This window comes from Spea bombifrons, chromosome 1 (assembly GCF_027358695.1).
Source record: "Spea bombifrons isolate aSpeBom1 chromosome 1, aSpeBom1.2.pri, whole genome shotgun sequence".
Classification (NCBI taxonomy): domain Eukaryota; kingdom Metazoa; phylum Chordata; class Amphibia; order Anura; family Pelobatidae; genus Spea; species Spea bombifrons.
In genome coordinates this window covers 144,309,184-144,331,824 of record NC_071087.1, presented here as the reverse complement: position 1 = coordinate 144,331,824, position 22,641 = coordinate 144,309,184, and the positions used below count along the sequence as shown (strand labels likewise).

General features: G+C 38.1%; 1 protein-coding gene across 2 annotated transcripts in view; it reads right to left on the bottom strand.

Moving 5' to 3' along the window:
- The window catches only part of IQGAP2 (IQ motif containing GTPase activating protein 2), a 112,478-nt gene that overhangs the window by 3,759 nt on the left and 86,078 nt on the right, over positions 1-22,641 (bottom strand). For both annotated transcript variants that reach the window (XM_053447958.1, XM_053447959.1), the window contains 17 exons: positions 19,368-19,538; positions 18,362-18,445; positions 17,777-17,848; positions 17,625-17,694; positions 16,608-16,816; positions 15,272-15,421; positions 13,295-13,458; positions 11,893-12,117; positions 11,257-11,397; positions 10,357-10,441; positions 9,326-9,558; positions 8,114-8,246; positions 7,178-7,280; positions 3,909-4,050; positions 1,403-1,490; positions 694-906; positions 50-210 (listed from right to left, as the gene is read on the bottom strand). In XM_053447958.1, the coding sequence (XP_053303933.1) occupies positions 50-210; positions 694-906; positions 1,403-1,490; positions 3,909-4,050; positions 7,178-7,280; positions 8,114-8,246; positions 9,326-9,558; positions 10,357-10,441; positions 11,257-11,397; positions 11,893-12,117; positions 13,295-13,458; positions 15,272-15,421; positions 16,608-16,816; positions 17,625-17,694; positions 17,777-17,848; positions 18,362-18,445; positions 19,368-19,538 (2,444 nt within the window). The remainder of the gene's footprint in view (positions 1-49; positions 211-693; positions 907-1,402; positions 1,491-3,908; positions 4,051-7,177; positions 7,281-8,113; positions 8,247-9,325; positions 9,559-10,356; positions 10,442-11,256; positions 11,398-11,892; positions 12,118-13,294; positions 13,459-15,271; positions 15,422-16,607; positions 16,817-17,624; positions 17,695-17,776; positions 17,849-18,361; positions 18,446-19,367; positions 19,539-22,641) is intronic.

Genomic DNA, 22,641 nt, shown 5'->3' with positions numbered 1-22,641 from the left:
TGACTAAGTTTTGTTTCCCCAATTTGAAATGACTTAACATGGGACTCACTTTCTAGTTAAATTATCCAAACAGGTTTTGATGTACGTGTTGTAATAATTTATCTGATCCTCAAAGAAGGCTGTTTTGGAGTTGAGCGCATTCAGGGTCTGCTGAAGTTTTACTAGTTCAGCTTTTCTGCGCTGTCTGTGTCTTCTTTGGTTACGGATATCCTGGTAGAAAAAAGTATTATGTTACCAAATAACTACATTTTATTTATTTGAATAAAATATAGGCCATAAATGAATTGTCAGCAGAATGAGAATAGCATTATAAAGTAAATTATATATATATACATCAAAAACTGTGTTTTCAATGTCTTCATTACTATTACTGCAAAAAATTGCTATGGTGTGTATAGTAGTGTCAAGTTCAACTTTGTCATGTTGTTGTGAATATAATTGCTGATAGCTGTAGCTGGACAAACCTGTTTTAGAACATACGTAGGCAATACAATACCATAATATTCAGCCTGCTGTGAATTGTGGGAGGAAATTGTGGTTTATATATTTGCTAGGTGATATGAAAACAGCAGAATATTCTTTTTTTTTAACCAGATATCCTTTTTGTGCTAAAATTATGGTAAAAGTGGTCATACTGCATGTTGTTTGTCCAGTACATATACACCCCCAAACATAATGAAAAAAATGTATAACCTTCGCAATTTCATTGATAATCTCTTGGTACTTCATTCCTTCGGTTACTAGCCCAGCTTGTTCCAGAGTCCGAAGGTTTCGAAGGATTTTTCTCTTCTTTTGTTCCAAGGGAAGCTGGCCGTCTTCCAGAACAGATTGGCTCCTTTTCATTTTATCCGGGGTCTTGGCATCTAAAGCTACTCTCTTCTCTATCACTTTTAAGTGTTCATTTTCCTGAAATTAGTGAACTTTGGTTAGAAGGCTCTAGAAATAACATACCCGTTAGAGCATACATTGAAAGAGTAACGTTTACACAGAAGGTAGCTGTTAGAGTGGTCTATGCAGGTAATGCTACTCAACACAGACTAAGCACCACCAACTCCAGTCCCTAGCAAACCAAGAATAAAGGATGGTGTTTTGTGATTTACCATTTGTCTGTTTGGGGCAATTATCATTTTTATGGATTTACAAACAACGGATGTGTGCCAAAGACAAATCTCGTACCCGAGGGTTACGATCATTCATTATTTAGTGCTTGCTGCAGAGTCATGAATGCCTGAATTACAACTCCTTGGAGCACTTTTATCTTCCATCATTTAACACTTAAATCTATGAGGATACAACCAGCATTGTTTCAAATACAGTCTCCAAACTCTGTGGACCTGGGGTTTTGCTTGTCGTTCTGCTACCATAAAAGAGAGTAATGAAAAGTAATGTGAATATTCTTCACCTGTGGCACAGTTGCTGGCGTTTCCAGGATTTCCATCAATGTGTCACCAGACTGCGTGCGGATAACATCTACTATCAGCTTCTTAGTCCTGCAACAAAAAAGGTGCATAAACGCGAGGTATAAACTTGTAATGCTTTATGGATTTATGCCAAGGAGAAATCAAATTCTGTCCTGTCCAACACACCACCACTTAATGGGGTTGCGGAGGAAACATATAACAATATATAATCACGGGCTCTTATATAGCAGCATCTATAGAAAGGAAAGCAATTATTATTTTTTAAAACAAAAAAGATGGTGTCTGGGCTCCATGTGTTCATTAAGATCATAATTTTCTTTTAACTATTCATTTTGATTTGGTCAATCAATGCAAGTTTGGTTTATAATTCACAGGCAAATCAAAGCAAGCACATTCCAGGTTTTCCAGGCTATGGATTATGTTGGCTCACTGCAGCCTCTTATAGGACTTGCTTAGTTAAATTGGTCTACTGATAATTATGAGACTCACTGTGGATAGGTGGGTTTAAAATATAACAGAACATAAAATACATTAAATGGATATATACTCTGTACCATTCCTAATACTTTCTTCTTCCATGTCAATATTTGTATGTCGTATTTTGTAAGACACTGAGCATTCTAAATTGAAGTTGTAAACAAAAAAACATGACAGCAAAACTGTCAAAAAATGTGGTGGTAGTTTAGTCCAATTTAGACTCATTATTAAGACATACTGTTATGGCTATGCCTAAAGATATATACCGGTAGATAAATTCATAAACATAAAACATTATTCCAGTTCAAAGTGTGAAGACAGTGACAGATCATATCAACATGGCAAAAAAATGATATATTGCGTATATTCGTATACAGTGGATTCAACTCTATGATGGAATGCTACTTATTTTCAGTATAGTCAGGGGCAGGCTAAAACTGGGCCAGAATTGCCAGTCCAAACTGGTCAGAGAGTCAGAAACACAGCAAGATCACATAACACAATGTTATGCACGTGAGCATACAGAAAGCCGAGAGTGTGGTAACAAAGGAGTGAGAAGGTAAAGAAGGGAGCATGTATGTATAAGTGTGTGTTAGCATGAGTGTGTATGGGTAATTGTGTGTAAGCATGAATGTGTATGTGTAAGTGTTTGGCATTTTTGTGTAACCGTGTGTGAGCATGAATATGGATTATTATTACATTTGTTTTATTGCACCACCAAACTACGCAGTCTGTATGTATAAGCATGTGTGTGGGGGGATACTTTGCATGAGTGTGTGTAAGCATGAGTGTGTACATTTGCACGTTACTGGGGAGGTCAAGGGGCTAACGGGGCCACTTGGCTTTACTTGCCCCCCCCCCCAGGATAGCCTCCCTCATAGTTTTGACTTCTACCATGCCTTCTAGATGGATATTCCACGGATCTCTTAGTAAAGTCAACATACACAAAAACTAAGATTTCCTTCAGTTTTTGCCCTTTGCATCACTCAATATCTTTATTTAGTTCTGACCCGGTTTAATTTCTTTCAACCTTCTCTAAAGCCTCCTTTGTCACTATTTTCTGAAATATCTCTCTCCTATCGCAAGAAAACTGGATAGCCCCTCCAGCATGTGACAGCGCATAGTTCAACATTGCTGTCCTCTCACGGTCCCCAAATTGCCGAATGTTAGAGATGCAGAGTATAAATTCACTGAAAGCTTTGCAATAGTATCTTAATTACCCTGATACTCAAACCAGTAACACCTTTGACAATATATTATGATTAGAACAATTCAAACTCCTATCCACTGCCCTTATCCTTCCTCTTAAGCATTTCCTCATTATAAGATGCATGCCTGATGTATGAGTCGCAGCATATGGATTAAACTACACAAGGTCACAAGTCACGCTGACAGCCACACACAATAATTGCTGTTTTACGGCCGTTATCACCCCACGTATGTACCGATGTGAACTCTGATGCAACCCACTGGAAAGGACTAACATGTTAATTTGTCAGATTCCTGTCTATTAAGAATAAATATAAACTTAGTAGGAAATAAAGAGACACATTGACGGGGTTTAAGGCACTGGACCCACAGAGTTTTATTTTCTTTTTAAACAATCATGGTGTGCTTTTATGGCAGATCCATCGGCAGTAATATATGAACCCACATTACCACAGGACCATATCGACCAACTATGCCTCCTCTTCTAAAGATAAACTTAATAGACATCTAAGAAGCTACCAGTATGATAACTAGGAAGGATGGTTTTGAAAAGAAACATACAGTGTAAATTTTGCTTCCTACCCTGATGTTAGCCTGGAGGCATCCACTACTAGCATTAATGCCACTAGCATGTAGACTGGTCCCCATCGGCCACATAGAAAGGATGCCTCGGGCATGCAAGATGGCAAATGCAAAGACCTGGTTTTAAGGACTAGTTGTACTTATTCCCTGGACCCATGAGCCTCAGGATGGACGAGGACAAATTACAACTGGTAACAGCAAGTTAGACAGAATACTTACTTGATCATCAAGCTCTTCATGTCTTTAAGTTCACCTTCTCGTACCTCAAACTTGCTGGTTAAGGAGAGGGATATTTCGGTCTTTGCCAGCTGACTCAGAGCACTTTCTTTGTTGGGGTCGCTGGAATCAACAGCCCCCTCGCCTGTTGGGAGAGCAGAGAAGACAATACATTAAACATAGAATAACAGAAAATAATGAAACCAATTTATTAGAACCAGATATAAAAATATTGATACACCAAACTTAAAATGTCACAACTAAGGTCAAAAGCATTATTCACGCATTCCTTAAAAATGATCCTATTCTGTGTATAAAATGATTGGTGTCTGGCAAAAAAGCACATATGGTTTACATTTTTGAGAGGTCTTTGCCTTTTGGTCTTCTTTTAAATCAATGAACTATATACATTTTTCTGAAATGTTAGGTGAATAAATCAAGTGAGATATATCAGAGCAAAGCTCTAGTGACAAAGCTGTCCAGCATACTTATACCGACAAATCCAATTCACGTTACAAAGGCCTGGAAATTAGATACACACGAAAAAATGCAGCAAGCATGTAACATTTATCAAAAAATGGAAAATTATAACTCAAGGTTGTACGACCGGAAACCGTGATACCACAGTTCATTAAAGGGACAATGCCAACATACCAAAACCAAGGAGGAAAGAAAGGGTTCACAGAGAAAAACCCAGATATAAATGATATAATATAAAATTTAACTTTTAATTCATAAAGCGAAAAATAAATGAATAAAATGAAATAATAATGAATAAACCCTCTCTAATATGTATGAAATAAATCACTAGACACTGACACGACAAATGTGCATGCGGCTAAATGCACCGAGTGTATAAACGGGGCTATATTGCCAACCATTTTAATAGAATATATATAACATATATATGGAACAAAACTAATATGAATAAGTAAATAAATAAATTAACTTTTATTTATGTAGTGCCAACAATTTATGCAGAGCTTAATACAATACATATATTCAAGAGGTATGACATGACTAGAATTGACAGACTAAGACAAACCTATACATTAGGTAGAGAGGGCCCGGCTCGCAAGCTTACGATAAATGAACCGTAATGCCAAAATAAATGATCTAGTCTACTACTTTATTTTTGCATTACGGGTCATTTATCCATTTTTTTACTTGTTAAGTATTTCAAGATATCTTCAGACAATTCATTTATAATTGGCTAAAGAATATCACAACAGGTATAGGTTCGTAGGGCATCTGCCGGTAATCTGGCCCCGAGTCTATAACTGGGCATTACCAGTATTCAGACCAATACTGCATTCTACCTATAAGACTCTACTACATTTCCTCAATCAAAAACTAACGTGTGTATAGATACATTATAAATAACAAAATGGGAGATTTACAGTGGTAGTGGAATAACCTTCCGGTAGAAGCGATAGAGGTTAATACGCTGGGGGAATTTAAATGTACATGGGACAGGCATATGGCTAGCCTGAATGTAAGACAAGACCAAATAAGGTTGGTGGTTTTTTACAGCAGGAAAAAAACGGGCAGACTAGATGGTTCTTATCTGCTGAGAAACGATATGCTAAGAAAAAACACATTTTCATTTACGAAGAAGTTAGTTCGGCAGAAATGTACTGAATATTTTCTACATGAGTAGAGAAATTTAATATTCTAAAGATGTTGGTTCGAAGAAGAACTTGAACCTTGTATACGTTCTTATAACAAACTTTTAAAAGCATGGAAGCAGAGTCCTCTTGTTGAAGACAAATGTTTTAGAATGTTTGATGTTTTTTACTTTGTAGTCTCATTAGAATGATTAATTGTATATTGAATGCTGTATAAGAGATGTGCTGTTATTGGGGTTGTAGCTGCACTGTCCTAATGAGCCCAGACTTCTATGTCTGTACAGCTCTGTGATACATTCATCCCAAACAAACATTAGAAAGGAGGGACATCAGGGGAGGAAATTGGGTATGGTCCCCCAAGAACCCGACGGATGTGCTTCATCACAGGCTACAGAAATGTTGGGCACTAGAATGATTGGTAATGTTTTATAGAATATTACGAGTTTCTTACGTGAAAAACAAACCATATAAAAGTCATTCTACATTTACAGTAACTGTAAACCAGACTTTGGGAATTTCCAGAGGAAGACGACACACTCTGGGAAACCAACGGAATCAGAAAATGTTTATTTACACATATTTAACAAACAGCAAGAAAACACTGTATACAAAACATTCGAAGGAAGCTTTTCATAGTTCCCACGTCTGACTGCAAGGTTCACTTTGTGATTTCATTCAGTATACTTTTAGGATATTATCCCATCCTTGTTCCTCTATTGCTTTCGGTAGCAATATGAATCTATTAATACCAGCTTTATGTGCATGCCATGGCAATGGTATCTGAACCTCTTTTCTCAGGATCTGTTATCTCTCACTTTTGTTAGGTTGCTGATTGTTGTTGGTTGGCTCATGCAGCATTTGTAAGGGTGGGGTGTGGAGAAGAAAGAACGCCAGGACAGAACATTGAGGAGAAAATGAATATCTCTAAAACAATTTCAATGAAACAAACAAAAAGCACGTGCTATGGTGGCGAGACTTAACCCTTTATGCTATATAGGTGGATTATCTACTTGCAGTTAGAAGACGTGCCTGATTGCATACTCTGCTGGCCCGGAAATATATTACATTTTTATGAAACCATGGGTGATGTTGCTGTAATAAAGATGTGTTTTTATAGTTGGCGCACGTTAATTGCTCTGCTTTGTATGCAAGTTAAGAGCTTTCCTTTATTTTCATTGAAAGGACGCATTTAGCTTTCATGTTTATTCCGGTGTCTTCAACGATACACCAAAGAACTTGGCACACACAAATTATACCTAATACTTCAGTGAGCAAACTGAATAGAGTTAAGTCACACTTATGTCCAGAATTCATAAAGAATGCAAGCATGTCAGCAGCCAAATTCAGAACATTTTTGCATATACAATATATATCAATGTACACTGTCCCACAGTATGTGCCTTTACCGGTAATAACGTGGATATAGGTTACAAAATGAGCATATGGGTTAAAAATGACAACGCCGCCATACTTCCCTTCTAATTTGTTGTAGTGCGAAGAATCCTGGCGAAGGCTATTTTAATCTTTACGTACAGAGTGATAGCAGATGACCGGAACAGGAAATTACCAAGTTAAAAAACCATGTTCAGTAACACTATAATGTCGTGCACCTCAATTTAACTACAATACTCATGATTTCATTACCAAGAAAAGATTCAACGTCAGGGACCGTTCCGAGTCCTTCGAGCAGCTCATGCAGAACGTCATTGTGGTCGGGAGAAATTGCATCTTGATGTTCTAGAAGCAGCTGTAAAGGGCAGACAGAATGACAAAGATAGGGCAAATTATTACATAAAAACCCTTATTCATTACTATCAACACACATAGGTTTCTCAAAACAGAACTAAAACATGCCTAAATTGAGTAGTGTTTGAATCGAGGCAGACATTACTAACTTAATCTGTAAGTAGCACCGGATATGTGTATACAAATTCCAGAATTTACCTTATGTACTTCAAGTACAATAATTCCTCAGGTCTGGCCTTTCTTCCTGAGTTAAAGGCCTTTTATTTAATTTGCAGGCTTATAACTCTTTATAAATAGCAACAGTCCAATTACTTGTTGCTAATGAGCAAATGTTCTTTTTGTTTGCTATGGCCATTTAAATCGCAGAGTAATTTAAGACTTCAGAAAACATACTATAGACAGGGTTAAAAGACCAGCAAATACACAGGAAATGATTTCTGTCAACAAAGTTAAAATGATTATCCTTTGAAGCTGCAGGTATTATAGCTTGGGCTGCCCCCCCCCATAGAAATTTGACGGCAGATAAAAAACATTCGGCCCATCTAGTCTGCCTGCTATTCCCTGATGTAAAAGAATCAGACCATGATCAGTCCTTGGTTTCGTCTTAGATTCAGCTTAGCTTTATGTCTATCCCATGAACGTTTAAACCCCCCGCTATATTAGCTTCTACCACTTCTGCTGCGAGGCTGTTCCATTGATCTCTTACCCCCTCATTAAAGTAAAACTTCCTTATATCTTGTTATAATATTTATGCTTTGAAATAAGCCATATGCACTGAATTCAATCATCGTCTAATCAATACAAAAACAGTGCTCCAAACACAACCATACTCACCGAGTGGGTATTGATGATTTCTTCAATAGAGATGTAGATTACAGGCTTGCTCAGAGTCACCAAATCTGAAAACTCATCAATATTAAACTTTTCCTCTGGTTCAGGAACCTCACAGGCTGCCTGAAAGAATTTCCTAAAGGAAAAAAGAAATCATAAGCTTTAATTTCCTACGTTTCCAGTTACCGCTGTGCTTTGTATAGACCCAGCCCTACACCAGGGGGTTTTCTAGCTGTTGTACAACTTCAAATTTCACGATTGTTGGATAGAATTGTTTTAAGCTCTCGGATGTTTCTGGGAATTTTACTGGGGTCTGAATTTCCCGCACTGAAAAAAGTGTTTGTCTTAAAGAGGGTTCTACTTACTAAACCCATGTTCTATCCATTCAAACCCAATAGAGACATTTAGCGTATAAATAGGCCCAGATTGTTCTTCAACGACTAAAGACTGACTGACTATTCAGGCAAACAGCAGGCTCCGGAAATACATTTCCAAATGAGGATGCAATGTAAGTATACAGGAATTCATACAGTGTATTACACATTATCCATTAAGTTTGACATGTTGGGAAAGTACATTTTCTGACCTAGTTTTCTAGCGAGCGTATTTTATACATTAACAGCTAAAATGCTACCTTATTTTAACTTGCAGTTCCACAAATGACCATTAGAGGCACCCAGCCCCTACTAATCTAAATGCTTTGTGCATATTCTTTGCCATGCTCATTATTATATTTATGGTTTTATATCGCGTCATCATGTTCCGTACAGTGGGTAGACAGGACGTAACAAGCAGTATATAACATAACAATTTAACTTACAGAAACAAGTGATCATTACTGATACTATTAGAAATATATATGAAGACAAGTGAAATTCTATGGCTATGGTTTTTAATTTCCCATGTTATTATTAAATTGTTTTCATATTTGTCATATTCTCCCACACTAGAATATCACTGCCTCAGTATAAAAGCATATTGTTGCCATAAATACATGGCTAATTAATTTTCCACAATACAAGTTTCATTATTTTGGGAAATGTTTTTAAGCAGATACAGATTGGCAGCTTTCCTGGCAATGCCCCTGAAAGTATTTTCCCAGGCAGAGCTATTTGGCATTGTCCACAATGTAGCGTACTATTTTGTAGTTAGATCAGACTAGGTACAATAATATGACACATTGGAATGAACAAACTAGCAAAATAAAGAAATAACCTGAATTTCTGGTATGTTTGAGACAGATAGTTGTTCATGGAAGACATGTGGGCATTTTCTCCCTCAAATAGTTTATTGGAAGCTGCGTGTTGGAGCACTTTAGCCACAGAACCCAGGTTTCTCCTCTGGTCCGAATGTATCTGTCCACCGGCTGTCATGTCAATAATGTCAAAACCATCAGGGGCGACGATGGCTGGGTTCATGTACCGGTAATACAGTAGGTTTCCAACAATCTAGAAGAAACAAAATGTAGTGTTGAGCGACTTAGACTGCATACGGTCTACTTTTGTAGCAGGAAGTAGACATCATTAACGCTGAGTCCTGTGATGTTATAAAGAATTTGAAAAGATTGCCTTTGCTGCCTTACTCCAATATAGGTTGCATCAAATGATTCCGCCAGTATCATTTAGAATTATTATTTAGTAATTTTCATTGATAACATTTGATGAGTATGTTTCTCTCTTTTTTAATGTGTGTGTGTGAAGATCTACTCCAAGGTTTTTAGCAGAGCTTGAAAAGGAGACCTAGAATTTGATGGCAGATAACTATTTGGTCCACCTAGCATGTCTATTTTTTCCTGCTGTAAAGGGGCATATCTGCCCCCATGATATGCCCCCCCAATTTACCGATCCCTGGACTTGTCCCCCGTGCTCCAGACTTCCTGGTGTCAAGTGGGGGCAGCTGGTGGACGTCTGTGTGATGCACGCAGATAACCTCCGCTGGCGTGATGTGTCCCCCGGCAGAAGTCCCAGGTAGCAGCGGAGGTCATCTGCGCGCATCACGCACTCATCCACTGACTGCCTCCACTTGACACCAGGGAGTCTGGAGCACGGGGGACAAGTACAGGGATCGGAAAGTCGGGGGGCATATCATGGGGGCAGAGTGGCATTCAGGGGATTCGGTCCACCTAGCATGTCTATTTTTTCCTGCTGTAAAGTGCTCAATCAGTCATGTCTTTCTTATTCTGTGGATTCTGGAGTGTGGCACAAAAAGATTGTAAGCATTGCAACGATACAATACATTAAACATACCTTTAAAAGTTCATCCTCTGTTGCATCAGGGAATTTCTCGTGCAGGGAATTTTTCAACACTTTCGCTACATATCTCATTCCATAACTTCAGAAAGAAAGAGGAAAAAACAAAGAAATGGCTTACATAATAAAGAAAACACTGTGATGCTTCTTTTTAATTTATATCAAAAACGTGGGTTGAACTGATAAATACATCTATAAACCCGTTTGAAGTGTCTGCATACCCAGAACAATAAGTGGTTAATACCTTTCTTTAAATTGAAAAGCAGCCTTAAAAAGGAGAATAATGTTTGCTTCACTGATCCCTAAAAAAAAAAAATGCTTCCCCTTTAAGCATTATTTTACACTGTGCTGCTGGACAGAATTAGAACCTTAGAATGATCTTTGCACATGAAACAAAACTACATTAAACAGCAGATACTATGGCATGGAGCGTAGACATCAGGATATAAGAATCATATATGTAGAAAGTAATTGTAATGTATCATGTGTTAGATGTTTGCTCACTCTACAGAGCTCATGTTTCCAGATTCTGCTCAAAAATTGACCTGATATGATATAATTTGCACTTTGTTGCCAAATCTATATGGTTGTCACCAACCAAATATAGTACATGCCCTTGACATGTTGCATTGATCCTTGGAATAGAGTAGACAGCTCCCTATCTTATTTGTGGCATGGCCTTCCCAACTTACAAGTGAGTATTTTTTCATTTTTTGAGGCAAATGAGCAATACCTTATTTAAACACATATGTTTGTAAGGTAAGTACTAGTGGATAGTTTTTCTTTTAGAATGTACCCAGGTCAATATTTGCACTGTTTTATTTTAGTTTCAATGCATAAAAAATCTTCGAGGCTCGATCAATGCATTTTACGTTGGCCTGTCTGACAATAACTTACGGGATCAGATCCAGCGACGAGAATATGGACTGGAGAACTTTGTCAGTCACCGTTCGGAGGCTTTGGATTGAAGACTCTAACTTGCTGATGACCTCTGGATGGGACAAAGCTTGTTCTGTTGTAACATCATACGGCAGCTTGCTGTAAATATCGAAAGTAACAACTCAGTAGATATATGCATATGTTAAAACAAAATCTCAAAATGTAATACATTCATATGGTGTATTGGGGATCTCTCTAGAGCATTTGCCAATAAAATATACTTTGTACCAAAAAGCAACAGAAGTTTCAGAATTGGATCCATACATACAGTCTGACCGTCCTCAAAATATACAAACAATAAATCACAAATCCTAACTGCACACATAAATGATCTGATGAATGTTTTCTCTAAACATGCAGGCATTCACAGAAACACAGATATAACTCATTAAACCACCCTGCCTGCCCCGCTTTTGTCTTCTATAAAACTGTAAACCTTTTTTGGCCCTTGATCTTGGCTATAACGTTTGGTAATATAGGTTTGAAATGCAACATGGTACAGAAAAATAAATAATGAACTTTTATAAAGATAAAACAATCCCGGACTACAACTTCTGCTTCTTGCAAAAAGAAAGTTCTGAAGAAAACATTTACCTTGCCTCTCCGGTTTCGGTTTCTAGATGATTCACCCATGCTTTGTACACCTCCACAGGACTGGTGTTGATGATGAGAGACTTATCTTCAATAATTTCTTTAACTACGGGCGCCAGCAACTGTCTCAGTGTGTTCTGCCCCCGGGCTCCTCTGTTAAAGCTGACCACCATTTTTATCACGGTTGGGTTTCCAGTGACTATGTCTTGTATTTGGTCTACCTTTGACCTGTAATGACATGTTTAATATGAATGTTTGTTCACATACTGATGTTTCTAAAAAAAAATTAAAGAAAAATGCTCTGAAAAATACCCCTCTTATATTCAAGGTTGTCTTATAATCAGACCTCAAATAGAGGCTTGACTACAAGACTAAGATCCAGATCCCCCGCTGCTCTTTGGCAGCCGGTGGACATCTGTGCGATGTGCGCAGACAACCTCCGCTCCTGCCGGCACTTCTGCCAGGGCTTCTATGACGAAGCACCGGCGTGATGCGACCTTCCGGTGCTCAGTAATAGAAGCCCCGGCGGAAGTCCCGGGTAGCAGCGGAGGTTGTCTGCGCACACTGTGCAGACATCCACCTGCTTTTTTCACTTGACACCAGGGAGTCTGGAGCACGGGGGACAAGTCCAAGGATGTCCAGGGATTGGTAAATGGGGGGGGGGCATAAGGCATATCTGAGTAGCAAGCTGTGGGGCAGATGTGCATAACTGGGGTGGCAGGTTGGTAAATAAAAGGACATAAAAACAAAAAATGCATTTTTCTTAATCATTGTTTTTATTAAATATGAAAAAGTAGTTTACATGTGAATAAATGTTTACTAGTAAAACATTTTCCTATAGGGTAGTCTTATATTCAGGCTCTTTTTTTTCTAAATTAATAACATTTTGGGGGGTTGTCTTCAAAATCGAGCAAATACGATATATTTTATGCAAAACAGCGGAGGACCAGGAATTATGAGAATCAATCCCCTCAGGTGTACATTGTTAGGCCGCTCTTATAAATGAGACACAGTTGACTAAGTGCTCTTTTCAATATTAGACAATCTTAAAAATCTATTAAGTGTGTTAGAAGGGAATACTTCATTAGGACTGGCAAAGAGGGCAGGAGTGCAACTTCCAGTGGGCTCCTCTTCAGGATTATGGGGAATCTTGTGAATCCCCGGACAGCAATGGCTGTGTCTACAGTAACAAAGAATTTAGACAGCAGCAATCTGTGCTACATTTATGGGTTTCCTCTTTGGCATGTTGGACAAGAGAAGCAGTGAGCATGCTCTTAGCCCAATTATTATAGGGGCTCACCCACTGTTACTGCTTCTTGCATCCAGCCAAGCATCTTAAGCAGTTAGAAATCACAAACACCTTGGGTTCACCTAATAATATATATATATTTGATGAAGTACATACTTTATTTCCTCTTGGAGAGCGGTTTCAAAAAGCTTAAGCAGTAGGTACTCCTCTCGTTGATTAGAGGCATAGTTATATAGTGTAAAGATTACGGTGTCCATAAACTTGGTTGACTTATTCTGTGGCATCTGGAAGATCAGCTTGGCCAAATATGTTGGGTTAGTCTATGAAACAAAGTCACACAACATAAAACATTAGACTTAAAACCAAACAGACCATAGCAGGGTCATTCTGTATGCATATACACACTCCATAAATATAAGACCATACATGACACATTATATAAGCAAGCTAAAGAGGAGGAAGATGGAAAATCTCTCAGCTTCTGAAAGTGTTTTCTTGAACGTCACTTAAGAATACATTCAAACCTAATAAGGATTTGTTTAGATCTTAGGTTTTACTATCCATAATACTGTAAAGCTTTGCATGGTTTGAGAATAATCGTTGTGCTTTAATAAATTGGCTGAAAAAGTGCTGAAACTGTTATAAGGATAAACACGCCTGCTCATGTTACGAAACCTGCAGATTTTTGATAATATAACTATCGGACAGTGTTGCGGGTAGCAACTGTAAGCCGTATTGGTCTTCTGGGCTTATGAAGCTTAAACCTACTATTAAGCTCTACTATCTGTATCTGTATGTAATTATGTTGGAGCTCATCCTGTGGTAGGCAATCCTAGGGCTTGCTTTACTGTAACTATTTGAATCATATGAAACAGTCATAGAGATGAATGAAAAAAAAAATGAATTCACACTAAAACAAGATGATTAAATCCAACTTGCGATAAGAGAACCTAAGGTGGGTGCAACTTAACTACTGGTACAATACATTTTTTTTATCAATGCTTTTATGCCTGACCTGGTTCTGGGTTGTAATTGATTTTAACCAAAGTGTGGGTATTGTCATGGACAAGCCTGGTATTGTCATGGACTGATTATTAGTTTTGGGTCCCTGGCTTGAAGCAATCACTTAATCTCCTTACTAAAACGTATGTGACAATATTCAGGGTGAGCCTAGGATTAGTTTCTCTCAAGTGCAGCATTTCTTTGGTGCCCCACAATAAAAAAAACAAATACAGATACTAACACAGAAACTCATTCTAACAGCCACTCACTCTAACATAATACACACACACTACTTCCTTCCTCTCCTTTGCACCACTAACCCCAAGCACTATACGCCGACACACAATCACACTAACACCTAATACTAACACCCACACTCACATTGACACCACACACACTTAGATACATATACTCTAACACCATATGCTGACATACACCTTCTCACACTATACAGCAAAATGCACATATATATGCTAACAACACCCTCTCACACATGCTAACACCATATCGTAAACCCCAAACATGGACAACATGCACACTGTACTGCTATATGCTCACACACGCTACCATACAGTACCATACACACACTCTACCACCATACACTTACACATACAGCAGGATAAACACACATGCTACACTATATACACACTTTAAAATCACATACAAACTCTGTCCCATCATGAACATAATACATTTAGACATACACTCACTAACACTATACACTTCCACATACATACACACACACACACACACACATACAAACACATTGTGACTCATCACCAGTACAGCTTGGCAGCTTTTTTCCTCCCCCTTAACTTGTGTGACCGCGCAGCAGCCCTACGTGACCCTGCTGGGCACCTAAGTTACCAGGTCCCTGGATGTTGAGCACCCGTGGCACCCATTTTAGTGCGACTCTGATATTGAACATAAATTTGTGCGGTATTTAGATGGGCTGCTGACACACACAGGGGAATTGGGAGCGCACTTTCCTGTTGTGAGTTTAAGAATTTAAAATGTTAATTTTAGTTGGTCAAACTCCACTAAACACACATTTTTTACTCATTTAAAAGTAATTATATGTAACTCATTAGGAAACAAATTCAGGGGTGATATCCCTTTAAGAAGACTTACCTGTAGAAGGTAAAAAAGGTGCTGATAGGCTTCCAGCTTTTTTCTCTTCTCTTTGCTCAGCCCTTTAATCCCCTGCTTGTCCACCGTCAGCATCTCTTCTACCTGGCCTTTGCTTTTCTTGTTCAGCTTCTTACTGTGCGAGACAACATCCTGCAGATACATATAGGTGTTATATTTGTTATAGGGTTTGCATGTAAAAATACATCCATCCCAATGCTGTCAAACTTCATTGGTGTGATGGGCTGGATTCTGCACCAAGCAGTTGAGGGGCCAGACCCATAAATACTAAAAGAAGCATACATGCAATCACACACATACGTACACTAACTCACACTAACTCATTCACACATACACACTCCAGTTGGAGAGCTCTGTTCTACAATACCAACTCTGGAGATCACAAACGTCTTATATAGAATTAAGTCGATATATTAAATATTGTTCTTTCTTTACAAAACGTATTGACAGAAACAATTCTAAGATTGTCTTCGAGTCCTCTGTCTCTGGAGTGCACAACAGACTTTCTTTTTCGTTCCGGATAACGGACAATCTGAGCTCCGTGCTGGAACTTCCCGGGTTCCAAAAGTAATATTTTTAAGAGTGTTCTACAAAAAGGCCCATGGCCAGACTTGCACAACTGTTTGGCTTCAGGGGAAAAGGCTTGAGAATTGAATCGTTCGTTAGATTTGAGAGGACTTAAAATCGCATTACTGCACAACAACAGTTATTGCTCTGAAACTTCTAAGAGGGAAGAATGATTTATTAATTTGTAAATCTTAGAGGCAGGGCATCCTCATCTGTGCTTTAATTGTATTTTTTTTTAATTTTTGGAAGAATGCATATTAAAGTACTCACAGAATAGTTTAATATGCATTCTTCTTTAGATGGGGTGACTCATATTGTTTGCAGGAAATGTAAGCAGGTAATTAAGTTTCTAATTTCATGTGGAACCAACATTAAAATGGCACAACTAGGCTTTCTCTGAAAGAAAGAAAATAGTTACATTACATTACAGGCAGCCAATTAATTTGGTGTTATGTGTGTGTGTGTGTGTGTGTGTGTGTGTGTGTGTGTGTGTGTGTGTGTGTGTGTGTGTGTGTGTGTGTGTGTGTGTGTGTGTGTGTGTGTGTGTGTGTGTGTGTGTGTGTGTGTGTGTGTGTGTGTGTGTGTGTGTGTGTGTGTATAAACACGGCCTGAACAAATGGCTAATATCAGATAAGTAAAATCCAACACAATATACATAATGATAAGAGTAAAGGGAGGACACTTGAAGTCCGAGATCTTTTATTCCATTCCCTGAAGTAGAATCCTTTGAAATACACATGGGATATCTCACCTGTAACGTTATTCTGTTCTTCACCAGCAATCCAATTTTAATGTCCATGAGGTTAAGATCTTTTTCAAGCTGCTGGTTTGACCTAATTTTTGTGACCACTTCCTCTCTCAGTCTTGTTACCTCCAGTTCTTCCTGAAAGTCCAAATCACTTTGATCCAGAAGATGGACAAATTTCCGGACAACGCTCAATGGGGGAGTTTCAGAACTAACTACAATGAGTAAGATAGGTGTGAGTACCAGAATGCAGGAACATTGAGTACCTTGACGAATGTTAACATTTATCATATGCTTATGACTATTTAAACTATTATGCGCAGGTTAAAAAAAGGAAAACCAGACAAGATTTTGGGCAAGACTGCCCAAGGTGATGTAGAAGTGATAATATTTAACCATCTCCACTTTCCTCTCTCTGTGGCCGATTAAAAGAGACACACCAGCCAGAACGTGCATTATATTCTGTAGAGACTTTATAACCACCAGTGGGTCAAAGTGTTTTCTTTATAATAATAAATAAAATAAATAATAATGGCTAACTTGAGATTGGTGGCTAAATGGCTACATGACAAGAACCTAAGTGATCTTAGTGAAATACCCCAGGTTGACTTCTTTCTAGAAATGTACACTTTTTGTGGGCTTATTTATTGTTTTATTTGCTCATGGTTACTATTTTGTTCAACTTAACTACATTTAGAGACAATTATTATAGCAAAATCATAAACAAATTTGGCTTTTTATTTTTTACTCACATTTATATTATTCATAATAAATGTTGAACTCTACGTCTAAATGTGGTATAAAAGGAAAGCCCTATCTATCGTATATAAACGTATATAATTTGTGTGGGTAAATGGGAAAAAAAAACATTAACTCCTAGACCTTTTTTTAATATTTTGAATGTTTGCATTGGGGTTTTTTTCCAAAATTCAAGAAAACTACAGCGTGCTTTACATAGTTATCCATAGGATTTAGCTACACATATTTCTAGCTAAAAATGAAAACAAAGTTGCAAGTACTTACTTAGTGTTCGGTAATCTTCTCTGGCCTTATTAGCCTTAAGGAATGCTTGTATTTTTATGATTTCCTTCTCCTACACAAAAGACACATTCTTTTGAGGACACATTCCGACAAATTAATTTTGTTCTTAAAAAGTAAATAAACAACAGACGTACGTGTTCCTTGAAATATTTGAGCCTTTTCTGGTATTCTTTTCTTGCTTTTAACATCCGGTACCAAGACTGAATCTAAAAGATATAAGAGCATGTGTTTCAGATCAGAGCGAGAGACTGGAAATAAGAAAACTCGGCACAATATAGTGCATTATGAGTGAGGTGGGGTTCTCACACTCAGTGTGGGAAGTAAAACTATTAAAGTGTATTAAATGCTTAAGTGTGAATGCATACATAATTCTAGTCTGCCTAGGACCTGGTCTAGGGGAGATCTATGCAGCGTGACGTAGGCCACAATCTACACAGCGTGATTCACAGATCTGTTCTATTCCACCCCAGAAAAACACAGGGTGATTGGTAAGGGAAACGTATACATCGCTGGTAAAGTGCATCTTATAGGGCCATTGAAAATAATGTCATGTTTTTGCTTACAGTTACAAATCTAATATATATATATTGGATATGTATTAACAATGCTTTACGAGGTGCAAATTCAATCAACGCTTCAGAAAAAAACATCACAAAACAGCTACTAATGCAAAAGTCTTCCACTATGTGTATTATAATGAAAAATGAAAAAGGTCATACCTTTACTATACCCACGATGTTTCCCTGCAATACTTTCAGTCTGCCCGTGTACGATTTCCTTTGTTTATATCCTTTCCAAGAAGCCTTTTAAAAACAACAAGAAGGAACGGAAACATTACAATCAACCATCTTTCTGTATAAAAAGGCCAAGTATGTTTTGGTTTACATATTGTTTCAGTTGAAGCACATGAATGGGTCTATTCGCGATGTGGTCATTTGTTTTAATACATTTGAGATGACCTTCGTGCTCTCTCGACTTCACTTTAACAAAACCCAGACATAGAGTCAGCGCCTTAAGGGAATTTCCCACCATTTTTATCGCTGGTACCTGATTGAAAATAAATGTTCAAAAATCTACCAGGCTAACAACCTGACCCCTTATAATAGTGCCTGTGGTAAACGATAGAATCGCATATTGTTCACCACTCATCCAGACATTGACTAATGAATGTAGAGGGGACATCACCGAATTGCCATAAGGAATCAGCTTAGTGTGGTGTTTGAGCACAGAAGGTCTCCCAAGGTAACACGATCATGAAAATAATGGCAGCCTTCATGCTTACGAATAAAAAAATATATATATTTGACCAAAATAATATAACAGGTAATATGACAGGTTTTTGTCAATGCTAACCTACATTACAGTAAACCGCTCTGTATTTTATATGCAATTTTAATAACTCCCTTTAAGTTTGTGGGTCCCTCCGCACACAGGAACCTGACACAATCTGCGGCAGGTTCAGAGCAGTAAGGGGATCATCTCTAAAACAGGTAAAAATAAACACACAATAGTCAACAAAATTCAGTCATGTGTAACAATTCCAGAGACCAGTCAAGATGGGAGAATGGGGGTAATGACTATGCTTTAAACTAGTACACGACTAGTCTAATTTTTGGGCAATCTGTAACCGATTGGGTCAACCTGGCATGACCCTGATGGAAATTATTACTGGCTCTCATTAAACCAAGACCATTACAAACCCCTGCAGACAATAAGCCTTGTTACCTGGAGTTTTATAGCATAAGGCTCCTGCTGATGAAGGTAGTCTTTTCTCTCCTTGAAAGCTTTTCTGAGGAGATATCCCCTTATCTGTGCTTGTAATAGAATGATTAGGTTTTCGTTGGCCATCCATAGCTGTTCTCTGTTATAATCTGCTGTAATTTTTCCAATAATAGCCTGTTGGAAGAAAAGGCAATTAATTGCATGTTTCGTTGCATGGTCTTCCACTTAGCACTTGTATTTCAGCATCAGTGCAGATTAGACTAGATGGGCTGAATGGTTCTACGTTTCTAGGTTTAAAATTGTGATGGCTAAGAAGGTCATTTCAGCCACAATATATACAATGAATTGTAAACAATATCTCGGAAGGACCTCTAGCATTGTGGTTTCTATTTACCTCTAAGAATCCTGAGTACCTTCTCAAAATCATATAATCTGAACTGATTTGGTGACAACTAAACAGCTGCTTCTTGTTGTACTAGTAGTGGATTAAAGATATGTTGATAGTCTGTCAATGTACAGTTTCCAGGAGGACCAATATTAGCAGCCTATTAAGAGTCCATATGACACTGCAGTAATACGTTATATTTTGTGTATCTCTCTATACATATGCATCATCATTTCTAAAAACTATTGAAGTCATTTAGGACCCAAGCCTAGGGTAATTCTGCACCCTAGCTAGGGCTTATCAACAATGGCCTCCTACATCCTGGGCAGAAGCACGTCTTCTCTTGCCCATCATTCACCTTTTAGCACAACCTGCTGAGTGAGAAGACCCAAACGGTTGGCAATAAATATCCTTTAGATCTAAAACTAATTCAACTAAACTTCAGCTAAAAAAATGATTATTTTAGGATTTTTTTTTTCCGCTTTTTACTACACAATAGTTTCAGGGCCAGCCCAAGACATAATGCCGTCCGGGGCAAAGTTTAAAATGCCACCCCCCCCTTCTACCCCTTCCTCTCCCTCCCTCCCTATTATCTACCCTTCCTCTCCCTCCCTATTATCTACCCTTCCTCTCCCTCCCTATTATCTACCCTTACTCTCCCTCCCTATTATATACCCTTACTCTCCCTCCCTATTATCTACCCTACCCCCCCCCTGTACTTACCTTTCAGCAGTCCTGCGGTGAGTCTCCCTGCTCGGTCTCGGTGCCGGCTTGTAATGCTGAGCGCCGGAAATGACGTCATCTTCCGGCGCTCAGCATTACAAGCCGGCACCGAGACCGAGCTAGAGGGGCTCGCAGAGGAGAGAGAGGGGCGCCGAGCGGGTACTGACAACTTGGTAAGCGAAAACCACTCGGCGCCCCTCTCTCTCTTCCGCTTAAAAAAAAAAAAAGGCTTGGGGCGGCAAAGGGCCCCTTCAAAAGTGCCGCCTGGAGCAATTGCCCCACTCTGCTCCATGGTAGGGCCGGCCCTGAATAGTATAAAAGAAATCATGGAAATTTTACACATTATTATAGCTTGTTAAGTTAATAATAATGTATAATTTTGTCCATGTCTGAAAAGCAATTAATTTGCTATACAGAAAGATTTTATTTGGCTTAAAGATCGTTTTGGACAGTTAAAGTCTTTTACACTGCTGGCTGGGTTAATGTTTCACTATAATCCTCTATATGACTCAACACTTGAAAAGCCGCCCATCTAACTGAAAGGAAAATAGGTATAACACCTTTATTTGAACGCGGTGATGGAGGAAATGTTTCATTTCTGTAAGTAAATACTGAGGAACATATAATGTTATCATCCGGCCGTTATTTTACAGAAGAATTTATTAACCAAACTAATGGTATTATTATTAATACATGGTAAGACCCCCAAAAGTCATAGAGCAGCATTACAGGGTTACTAAAATAAAAAGTATGCTTTTATGTGATAATACTATGGTCTTTTTTTGTCTGCATGTTAATAATGAAACATTAAAAATAAATATGTATAAATATGTATATACATACATACACACGCACTATAGGGACTGACGACATTGTATAACAGCTCCCACTATTCTGGGAAGGTTTACCACAAGATTTTGGGGTGTTTCTGTGGGAATTTTTGCCCATTCATCCAGAGCGTTTGTTAGGTCAGGCACTGATGTCGGATGAGAAGGTCTGGCTCACAATCTCCGTTGCAGTTTGATGGGGTTGAGGTCAGGGCTGTGTGTGGGCCAGTCGAGTTCTTCCACACCAAATTCATCCAACCATGTCCCAATACTTTTGTACATATAGTGTGTGTGTGTGTACATTTGTGTTAGGAATATTTTACTTTTTTTCAGGCTAAACATCTAGCACTACTGAAAATTACACAAGATAAATTGGAATTGCAATCTGGTCTTTAGATGATATATCTTGAGTATAAGTGTAATTTATCTTGCTCCATTGCCCATTTTGTTTTTACTTATTTCAAGTAGTATTTACCAAAATAGATTTTTTAAAATGGTCATTTTTTGCAGTGTAGGTCTATTTTATCCATTTTCCCTTAGGGGTACAAAGGGGCTTTTTACATGTGTATTTTATTACTAGCAAATATGTTTTTATTACTCCTGAAAGCTATATTACTTCCAGCAATACAGATGCATAGGTCTGAATAGGCAACCAATGACTTTGTGTAACTGATTTTTTTTTTAATTTTCTTTTTTTTTTTTTAACAATCAGTTGATTGTCCCTGAATTAGCACTTTGAAACCCAAGATCATGTAAGACTGCAATAAATTAGGTTTAAATCCGGATATCTATATAAAAGGGCTCTTTCAGAACAAAATATCCTCTGGTCATCTTAATTTTGAAAAAAGCTGAGTAATAAAGAAAAGAGTACAAAGAAACTTGAAAGCAACACTACGAACGTATTTTCACAAACACACAAAAAGTGCAAGCAGACACTATCTCTATCAACTTTCATCAAGGAGGACAGTAACGTAAAGGGATTAAAATATATATATATATTAAAGGGACAGGTATATGATGCTGGCAAGCAATATTGTTGGTAAGTATATGAAAAGTTAGTGGGGAGGGCAAAGGAGAAAATGCATATGGAGTGGATTCTGCAAAGTTCCCTATTCATTTAATGAAATTTAAAGGTATCACTCATCTATCATATACATTAAACTAATTAACAAAATCTTGGTGTATTTTTGTGTGCACATATACCTGGACTGGACAGAAAGAGTGTGTATGTAATGTGGTTCTAGGAAATGACAGCTGTGACCAAGACTTGCATTTCTCATCGTCATCATCATCATCTCTCCTGTTTCACCAGCTGGGGTCTGAAGACGTTGGCGTCCTGGAT